The sequence below is a fragment of the Apium graveolens genome, chromosome 9 (assembly GCF_009905375.1).
Source record: "Apium graveolens cultivar Ventura chromosome 9, ASM990537v1, whole genome shotgun sequence".
NCBI lineage: Eukaryota > Viridiplantae > Streptophyta > Magnoliopsida > Apiales > Apiaceae > Apium > Apium graveolens.
Genome location: NC_133655.1, coordinates 5,086,828 through 5,096,981, shown reverse-complemented (window position 1 = coordinate 5,096,981; position 10,154 = coordinate 5,086,828). Strand labels below are relative to the sequence as shown.

General features: G+C 35.9%; 3 protein-coding genes and 1 pseudogene across 3 annotated transcripts; all 4 read right to left on the bottom strand.

Moving 5' to 3' along the window:
* Positions 1 to 1,694: 1,694 nt before the first annotated feature.
* On the bottom strand, positions 1,695 to 2,643 carry LOC141684898 (uncharacterized). Its single transcript, XM_074490036.1, has 3 exons — positions 2,554 to 2,643; positions 2,324 to 2,340; positions 1,695 to 2,232 (listed from the first exon to the last, which is right to left on the bottom strand). The coding sequence occupies exons 1-3, from the start codon at positions 2,641 to 2,643 to the stop codon at positions 1,695 to 1,697; spliced, it is 645 nt and encodes a 214-aa protein (XP_074346137.1).
* On the bottom strand, positions 2,614 to 5,014 carry LOC141684897 (serine carboxypeptidase 1-like). The gene is made up of 8 exons (XM_074490035.1): positions 4,651 to 5,014; positions 4,386 to 4,493; positions 4,008 to 4,279; positions 3,678 to 3,914; positions 3,465 to 3,577; positions 3,269 to 3,358; positions 3,081 to 3,186; positions 2,614 to 2,987 (listed from the first exon to the last, which is right to left on the bottom strand). Exons 1-8 carry the CDS (start codon positions 5,012 to 5,014, stop codon positions 2,838 to 2,840), a joined length of 1,440 nt encoding a protein of 479 aa, XP_074346136.1. The 3' UTR covers positions 2,614 to 2,837.
* A 1,081-nt stretch (positions 5,015 to 6,095) lies between these two features.
* Positions 6,096 to 8,446, bottom strand: LOC141687475 (serine carboxypeptidase 1-like; annotated as a pseudogene).
* Positions 8,447 to 8,601: 155 nt separating this feature from the next.
* On the bottom strand, positions 8,602 to 9,804 carry LOC141687476 (geraniol 8-hydroxylase-like). The gene is made up of 2 exons (XM_074492768.1): positions 9,517 to 9,804; positions 8,602 to 9,371 (listed from the first exon to the last, which is right to left on the bottom strand). The coding sequence occupies exons 1-2, from the start codon at positions 9,775 to 9,777 to the stop codon at positions 8,757 to 8,759; spliced, it is 876 nt and encodes a 291-aa protein (XP_074348869.1). The 5' UTR covers positions 9,778 to 9,804; the 3' UTR covers positions 8,602 to 8,756.
* Positions 9,805 to 10,154: the final 350 nt, after the last annotated feature.

Sequence of the window (10,154 nt, the reverse complement as noted above, 5' to 3'; positions counted from 1 at the left end):
CCATGTCAAAATTTCTAACTTTTACTCAGAAAACGCAGCCCAAACTGTTGAGTACAATATCTGTGGTATGATTATAATAAAAAGATTATAATTATTATCTTATTAAAATATACTATTGAGTCATATGACAAATAATGTTACTGAGTTGAAATCAATATAAGAAATGCAATTAAAAAATAAGTAAAATAATATATATAAGTTATAAGTCACATAGAAGTAAAAAAAATAAAAATTATACATTTAGAGTTATAATGAAATTCAAAAGGGGTGAAATAAAAAGTTGATGAAACCAAAAATGTATAATAGCCCGCAAGGGTTCTCTCAGTTGGTTAAAGAGAGGAAACTATCCTCATGGCCACAGGTTCGAATCCGACGGGAGTAGAATTTATGATAATGTCTTCTGAGTCAGAGTTTGTCGCTTAAATGCGGTTTACCTTGGATCGCGTGGTTTGCAGGCTATTGCGTGAGCCCGTGGTTCGCGTGGTTTGCAGGCTATTGCGTGAGCCCGTAGGGTTTACCCAATGCGCACCCAAAGTGTAGCGGCTGCGGGTTACCTACGATAAAAAAATGTATAATATATTGAATTAGCAATACATAAGGGAATTACAAACACAAATGTTAAAGCCAAAAAGGTGAAATAAAAATAAAAACAAACTTAATAAAATCATAAGACATGTAGAAGTATAAAAATACAAAAATAAAACTAGAATCATAAGACATACAGAAGTACAAGATAACAAAAATAAAATCGAACTTAATAAAATTATAAAACATGTAGAAGTATAAATATACATACATTAATAAAATAAAGGTGTAACCAAAGGTTTTTAAGAATTAAAAGACATAAAAAAAATAGAATTATAAGATATATATGAATGAATAAATGAAACCAAAAGTTGGTGATACGAAAAATTGGTAAAACCAAAATTAATACTTGTGTACCACTAAAAAATGGTTTCACTTATTAATGATTGTTAAAAAGTATTACATTAAAGCTGTAGAGTATAACTTTTGATTCTAAAAACTGCAATAAAGAAAATTGCAGTGTTCCATCAGAGAAAAAACTGTCACATTAGATTAAAGATTTATGTTGCATTAGATAGGTGGGCCTACAGTGACACGTCGATAAGGACATGTCAGCGGTGGGTCTCAGCGGGCCCCATAATATGGGCCCACTACTGACATGGCACTGCATCCATGGCAGTTGTGAGCCCCATACTTCGACTCATTTCAATCGGGTTATCCAAAAGCTGATACAACACAGTTTAGTGTTACATTTTATCAATTTAGTTTAGTATTTTTAGGGCCTTAATCCAATACTTTACTTACGGTTACATTTGACATCAAAACCTTTGTATTAGCTATCAAACACAGCACTCACACACTCACGGGTATAATGGTCAATACGCGTTGTATTAGGCCTAATATAACATTTTATAAGGGTGTAATGTAACAACAGGACAAAATTGCATCTGACCATCTATATATGGCGTAGCGAGTGACTCTTTTGAATTAATTATTGACTCAAGAGAATGCAACAACTAAATGAGATCAAAGAGTAAAAATAATGTAGGATATAATGTTATAAAATTATGAAACATTTTTAAGATAAGACTCCATGGATATTAATTACTACCTCATAATGGATCTTCTAAATACAATATATTAAGGAGTGCTTTTACAATATATAATAATTAAGATTTAATTGTTGTCCTAGAGGGGACTCGAACACCAGCAGCATCCATATTCATGCAACCAATCGTCAGGTTTTGCTTGTAAGGCAAGTAAGTTCTCCTTTTCAATTCCTCTGCTGCTGCTCTGTTCACCCTGTAATGCCGTTCATGAGCTGACAAAGGCGCCTTCTCTTTACTCTTTTTGTTTCTGCTCGAATTCTTCGAATCATCGTCTTTAATTTTCCTCAGAAAATCATACTTCTTGTTGGTTTCATGACCCTCGGATGCATTTCGAAACAACAAGTCTTTTAGCTTCCATTTCTTGTGTAACCAACTGAAAGTTAAACTCGAAGATGAAGACGAGTCTTTTACGTGTTCTTTACCCGTTGTAAAGGGCTCAGAATGAACTTTGTTACTCCGGCCAAAAGACAGGCTACTCTGGATTATTTTCTGAAGTTGTGGCTCAAATGGTTTGATCTTCCCACCATCAAAGAGCTCATCAGCTGAAGAAACAGGAATCAAATCTATGCGATCGCCAGGAATAAACACGAATGGCTTACTGTCATCATATTTTTCGTCAAAACCACGATGATGATTATATTTCAAAGTTTAGTTCACTAAAAGAAGTTTAATCTCAATTGATAACAAACCCGAACTGGCTCCTAGTCTGATTGTCAATATTGCATTACATTACTACAAAGGTCATATTCAGAGAAAAAAAAATCATCAGCTTTTGTAATTGGACTAATGTTGTTGGCCTGGCCGGTGTGTATATTATCTGTGCTAAAGTGATAGATTCTGTTATTCTGGAGACAGTCTGCAGATAAACTCGTGAAACAACTTCTTGTTAAATTTATGTTGAATTTTTAATGAAGATTACGTTATTGAGGAGATTACGAAGATCAAACTGTACAAGTCCATCGTCTCTGGGAGAGGCAGAGATTAGGACTAGTTTCGGGTATTCATTCATTTTTCATACTAAGACATACATTAACTTGTCGAATAAAAACAATCATGTGTTGCTGGGATGTATTCGTATCTGATTCAGCGAGTGTGACATATAACAAGATCATACATCAAATAATCAGATGCACAAATGGCAGTTGTGATCATCTTTACAATAAGAAATTAAAGTTTCCTCTCCCGTATTTCACTGAATCTTTTTCAGTTCTCATTAGACGGAGGAAGCTCTCCAGCCAAAAAGGAAGAGAACAAAGCAAGTGCACGAGAAGGCTGATAACTTGGAACAAAATGTCCGGATCCCCTTACAGTCACAAATATCAAATTTTCGTATCCAACTGCATATCCTCCCACCTTGAAAAGCATCATTGAAGAAAGAAAGAATTCGTGATTTGACAATTAGAAGAAGGGTTTTGTGTGTGCTTGCTGATAATGTAGTATTTGTACCTCAGCCTGAGTGTACCAGGGGTACCATTGTGTTTTGACTGTAGTTTGAAGATAGTCTATGGCATATCTTGTTGTTGTCACTGACACTACGCCATCCGTGTCCCCGCTGCATACTTAAACTCCATTTTAGTCATACAAATTCTTAACAGTTCATAATGTTTCTAATTTCGAGAAAAAAAATTGTTCACCTATATAGCCAGACACTGATGCCACTGTTCATAAGTTCTTTGATAACTGGCAAAACTGTTGATGGGGCTTCCGTATAATTAATTACACCACTACAGATAACAACGTTATATAATTAGTCAGAGTACCAATTGTAAGTCAAATAATTTTAAGATTAGATGATAAGCTGTGATTTAACAATCTACTAGATATGTGTACCTGCAAGATTCCCATGTCTTTGGAGGAATAGTGACATGAAGTGATGTCTGAACTTGCTGAGTGTTCAAGTAGGTGTAGATATAATTATCCGTGCATGGATCAAATCCTGATATCTGTTCAGTAATAGTAATATAAGAAAACAGTGAGGAAAACAAAATATTAGTCAGTATGCAAATTATGGTACTGCAAAAATTCCATTTTATTAGAACATACCGACGGTGAATCAGTTGAGGAACCGCACAAGGGAGCATATATATCGTAGGGAAAGATATCGCCAACATTTGCTTGATCAAGGGAAGTTTCACATGCTTCTGAAATATTTGCATTTGCTGAAAAGTTGCAGTTTAGGATGATGCCCTCATAAACTTCATCAGATAGTAAAGCATGTGACCAGTAGTAATCTATTGTTCCTTTAAATTGAGTTTCCTCGTCTATGTATGCGTTACCAATCTGCAAATTAAGGTACTCCATGTCAGTTATCATTGTTCATGTTTTATACGTGCTACCATGTGATCGTTTAATTACTTCAAGTAAGAAACTCACAGCAATTCCTTTTAGGTTAATAATAGTTTGATTGGTGATTTTGTTGTTCTGAAGAATTAGTTGAGCTAATTGAGGAATATAGTGTCCTGCATAACTCTCTCCAGTAATGAAGAAATCTCGGGTTTGGTATTCGGGAAACCTTGCTAGCCAATTTATTAAAAATGTATAAGCATCTTCTGCAGTTTTTGTATCTCCAGTTACATAATCTGATGTTGTGTTGGAGTATGAAAATCCAACACCAGCTGGGGACTCCAAGAATAACATGTTTGCTTCTGCATTGCAAATTCAACTATTGTTAGTGACCAGACAATGTACATATTAGAAATTATTGTTTGATGAGTAATTTTGAAATTATTTATGAACAACTAATCTATTTACCATTGTTCCAAGCATACTTGTTCTGGGATAAAGTTTTGCCATCACTATTGACTCTAAATGGACCAAGTTCCATCATCGCTCCATTCCCAAAGGAAGAGCAGCCAGGTCCTGTCATTCAAAAAGATCATAGTAATTATCGAGTGAGGTTCATTGTTAATTTACATACTAGATTGAAGAAAAAGCCTTCAGTTTCATATTTTCTACTATGCAGTATGGCATGCACATTATATTGAGAAACTATACTTCTTTAGGATCCTATATTTACCTCCATTTAGCCATAGAACTAAAGGCTGGCTAGAAGAATTTTCAGACTGCGCAAGATAGTAGAAAAGTGCTCTTCCAGCAACCGGATCAACTGTGACATATCCGGAGTATTGATCAAAAGTTGCTCCATCAGGTTGCCCTGGCAATGAATCTAACTTGTCAGCTTCCTTCAATCCATCTTGAGATCCAATATACACAGGTGAATACTCGACATTTAGAACCTCATCGCGAAAGGTAGATATCCTTTTCGACTTCTGAGCTTTGATAAGCTTTTCAAGAGGGTTATTTCCATTTGCACCATAACATTGTACAGAAGCCACAAAGCATAGCAAAGAAAGTGATAAAAGATGTGCAATCTTTGTCATTCTTGACTGCTAGGTACAGAAACTATAGCTAGCTTTGTTGATGTTGGTAACATTAATATGGCTGTCCTTTTATACATGTAATTTCTTGTAACAAATTGTTGGGTGTATCACTTGTTTCTTATTCTGGTTGAGTTTACAACCTATGCTTATATAGTTTACTTGCTTGGTCTTATAAACCATGCGGGTTTACTTATGAACGATGTTTTTAATCTTTCCAGACTTCCAAACACAAGCTGCTGAGTCAAAACTTACAAAACTTAAAAGTTTAGAGGCAAATGAGGTGTGCCTCAGATGTGCTTCTACATGAGATTGGTTACTTCTCATCCAAACATAGAGCTAGCAATTTTAAATACCAGGCTATGCAGAAACTACAAACTTCTTCTAGCAACCCAACCACATAAAAACTCATTAGTAATTATTGCATTATACGATTATGCAGAAATTCTGATGAATATAGTTTAAACTGCAGTCATTTTGTTTCTTTTCCATCCACGGATAGGAACTTGTTGGGCACTTGCAGAGACAAGTTTAAACTGTTCTCAAAGAGAATGATCATGATAAATATTGTTGAGGAATGGTTCTGCAAGTTGAAGAAATTATAAAAGATGGAGATGAAAAACTGGTATGAATCTCACAGCAGTTTAAATCTTGTTTAAGCACTAGGCCTGATCTGAATCTCACAGATGATACAATATGTAAATTAATCTCAAAACTGCATAATAAATATTCAATATTAGAACTTATGTCAACTGAACAGATTCAAAATTCATTTTCTAAATTCAAGTTGGTTCCCACATTCTGTTGTAATATTCAGTCCTGATGCTTTAGTGAAAGGCACACATGCATGGATCGGTAATTCATGCAATGACTGGCGATACCATTAAGGAGAACAAATGGATAATCCTTGCGGCCCATTCTGACCAGCATCACCATTAAATAGACTCTTTAGAACTAGATAGAAAGTCTTCGATGAGATACTCACCATGAACTTGAGCACATTGATCAGATTTTTTGGTATGTTTACAACAAGAACAAGAAGACACGATGAATATTTGAGTATCTATACTGGTAAAAACATTCAGATTGTTAACTGGAATCAATTAATTAAAGTTGTTTTAGGAGTCCCAACATTTCTTAAAGTAAAGGGAATTGGCATTGACAACATCAGTACAGACTACATAGTACTTTAAAGTAAAGGGAATTTGAAGTCTCCTCTTCTGGATGGACTACTTTGAATCTTTAATTAGTTGGCTTTGGACGGAGGAAGCTTTCCAGCCAAAAAGGAAGAGAACATTGCAAGTCCGCGAGAAGGCTGATAACTTGGAACGAAATGTCCAGATCCCCTTACAGTCACGAATGTCAAATTTTCATATCCAACCGCATATCCTCCCACCTTAAACAATATCGTTAAAGAAAATAACAGATTGTGAGAATCATTTCATGGATGAGTTTGTGTGTGCTCGTACTAGGGTAGAATATCGTTATATTGTGTCTGTACCTCGGCTTGATTGTACCAAGGGTAGAATTGTGTTTTAACAGATGTTTGAAGAAGATCAATTGCATATCTTGTTGTTGTTACTGCCACTACACCATCCGTGTCCCCGCTGTAAATTTGATAGAAAGTTCTTAACAATTTTTATCTGAAACATCAACACATAAATGTATCTGTTACTGAAAAGAAATTTATTTTCACCTATATAGCCAAATACTGATGCCACTGTTCATTAGTTCCTTGATGACTGGCAAGACTGTTGCTGGGGCTTCCGTCCAGTTAACTTTAGCGCTGTTATTACAAGGTCATAAACTACAACTGTAAGTCCATTAAGGTATTAGTATCATCATGTATTCATCAGGGTAATCATATCATCCTGCACATTGTCATAGCTCATGCGTTGCACAGTTGTTGAATGCATATATTATAAGTCGCGACTTAATTATGTACATGTGCGTGCACAAAAGATAGAGTTTAGTACCTGCAAGATGACCAAAACTTGGGAGGAATAGTGACATGAAGTGATGCCTGAACTTGAGGAGTATTTAAGTAGGTGTCGATATAATTACCTGAGCATGGATCAAATCCTGATGTCTATTTCAAGTAAAAGTAACATAATAATGTAATGAGATAAGTGAACAAATATGTTGTATAAGGATAAAATTACTGTAAAGAGATGGTAAAAAAGCATACCGAGAATGAACCATTTTGAGAACTGCATAAGGGAGCATATATATCATAAGGATCAATATCTCCAAGATCTACTTGTTCAAGAAAAGTTTCACATGTTTCTGAAACATTTACATTTGGTGAAAAGTCGCAGTTTAGGAAAATGCCCTCACGAGCTTCATCAGATATCATAGCATGTGACCAGAAGTAATCTATTAATGTTACATAATTGCTTCAAGTACAAAACTTACTGCAATTCCTTTTAGGTTAATGACAGTCTGGTTGGTGATTTTGTTGTTGTGAAGGATTAGTTGAGCTAATTGAGGGATATAGTGTCCTGCATAGCTTTCTCCAGTAATGAAGAAATCTCGGGTTTTGTATTCGGGAAATCTTTCTAGCCAGTTAATTAAAAATGTATAACTATCTTCAGCAGTCTTTTTATCTCCAGTTGCATAGTCTGAAGTTCTGTTGGAATATGAAAATCCAACACCAGCAGGTGATTCCAAGAATAACACATTTGCCACTGCAGGAGATTAAATTGTTAGTGGTTTTTTGTCATAATTTTAAGAAGAGATTAGTGAGTTTCAAAAAAAAAGAAACTCTGCTTACCATCATTCCAGGCATACTTGTTCTGGGATAATGTTTTTCCATCACTATTTACTCTAAAAGGTCCAAGTTCCATCATTGCTCCATTTCCAAATGAAGAACAGCCAGGCCCTGTCATCCAATTCGATTACAGTTATTATAATCAAATTTTGTACCATGCAGTCCGGCATGATCACCTTCAAATTGAGAAAGTACTATAGTTTAGTGGGATCTATATTTACCTCCGTTTAGCCAAAGAACCAAAGGCTGGCTAGAAGAATTTTCAGACTGTGCAAAATAGTAGAAAAGTGCTCTTCCAGCAACGGGATCAACTGTGACATATCCCGAGTATTGTTCAAAAGTTGCTCCATCAGGTTGCCCTGGCAATGATTCTACCTTCTCAGCTTCCTTCAATCCATCTTGAGATCCAATATACACAGGTGAATACTCAGCTCTTAGAACGTCTTCTTGAGTTCCTTCAACATGGAAAGTAGACATTCTTTTCGCCTTCTGAGCCTTCATATGCTTTTCAAGAGGGTTATATCCATTTCCACCGTAACATTGTACATAAGCCACCAGGCATAACAAAGAAAGTGACAAAAGGTATGTAATGCCTTTCATTCTTGATTGCTAGTAGTGCAAATAAGAGCTTGCTTGGTTGCTGCAACTACATTCATACTACAGTCCTTTTATACATGCTAACTTTTGTACTAAAACTGTTGGAAGTTTCACTAATTGCTTCTTCTGGCCGAGTTCACAGCATATGCTTAAATAGTTTATAAACCATGCGGCTACACTTTTAAACTACAATTCATCATTTCGATTGTCCAAACTAGCAATGAATCTTTTGTTGGCCAATGAATAAGCCGGCTGTTCTTAGAAAGTATTATTTTAACTTTATAAGAAATGAAAGTTTGATCAGGTCATCTGGCTACAAAGTAAGATACAACAACTTCAGGTAATCAAATTTAAAGAAAAGCATACTTTCAAAATTAGCTAAAGAACAACCAGAGTTGTTACAGCACGAAGCGGATGAAGCTTTGCTAGTGTGATCCCGAACTTTTCCTCCATGTCCAACTTCTCTGGCAGAATCCCACCTTCGAGTTCCCAGTCAAAACAATTTATGAGTGAGCCTAACATAACTGGCACCATCCTCATAGCCAATGGCATTCCAGGACATATCCTTCGACCTGCACCAAATGGAATAAGCTCGTAATCATGCCCGTTGAAGTCAATTTGAGAGTCCATGAACCTCTCTGGTTGAAAAGACAGGGGATTTATCCATAGCTTAGGATCGCGTCCAATAGCCCATGCATTGACTAGCACTTGCGAATTCTTTGGAATGGTGTAGCCACAGAGCTGAACTTCTTCTTTTACTTGGCGTGGTATTAAGAAGGGGGCTGGGGGGTGTAACCTCATAGTTTGTTTCAAAATACATTGCAAATAAACCAACTTGGAAATGTCTGTTTCTTGTACAATCTTGCCTTTTCCGATCACTTGGTTCAGCTCAGTTTTTACCTTTACCAGTATTGTTTTTGGATTTCGTAATATCTCAGACATCGCCCATTCCACCGTGCTTGAAGTTGTATCTGTTCCTGCAGCAAATAAGTCCTGCCGATTTGTTTTAATGACTGAAATTTATTAAATCCTAGCATAGCTAGGTACAAGAACACGTGCAGGTTCTTGCGATGGTACTTATCCTTAAAACGCACACAATGACACAAAAATTATCTAAAGATGTACTTTTGTAACTCACAATAAATAGGTTATGGATTTGAGGTTCATCGATTTCATCTGTTTGTAACATCTTTAGCAGTTCTTCAAGCACGTCTGTCGTACTGGTATTATCGCTAGCCTTCCCCATTCTCCTCAGTTCCAACCGTTCCTTAAGTACACCATCAAATAACTTGATTAGCTTCTCAAAATGACCTGTCATTCGCCGCCTTATACCTTGTGGATCGATCCAACGAAGAATAGGAAAGTAATCCACCATATTAGGCTTCCCAGACTCAACCATACGAAGTTATAGATCATGCTTGGCCATACAATTGAACCTATTATTTATCCCTTTTTTCCTTTACTTCGTAAATATATGAACTATATAATTTATTAAAGCACATAAATCTGGTACTAGTTAAGTTTGCTTATCGTTCTGCGAATAGTGTTGCTCATGCTTTAGCGCAAGTCGCCTATTCTATGCCAGAAGGAGGGGAATGGTTTGATAGCCCCCCTGTTTTTATTTTGGATGTACTGGAAAGGGATATGATTTAGTTTATGAAAGTCGCCTTTTATTCAAAAAAAATAATAATAATATAAGATTCACTTGAGAGTTGTTTACTTAACGGTTCCGATATAACTAATCTTCTTCAGCATTCATGTTCACCGTGACATAAG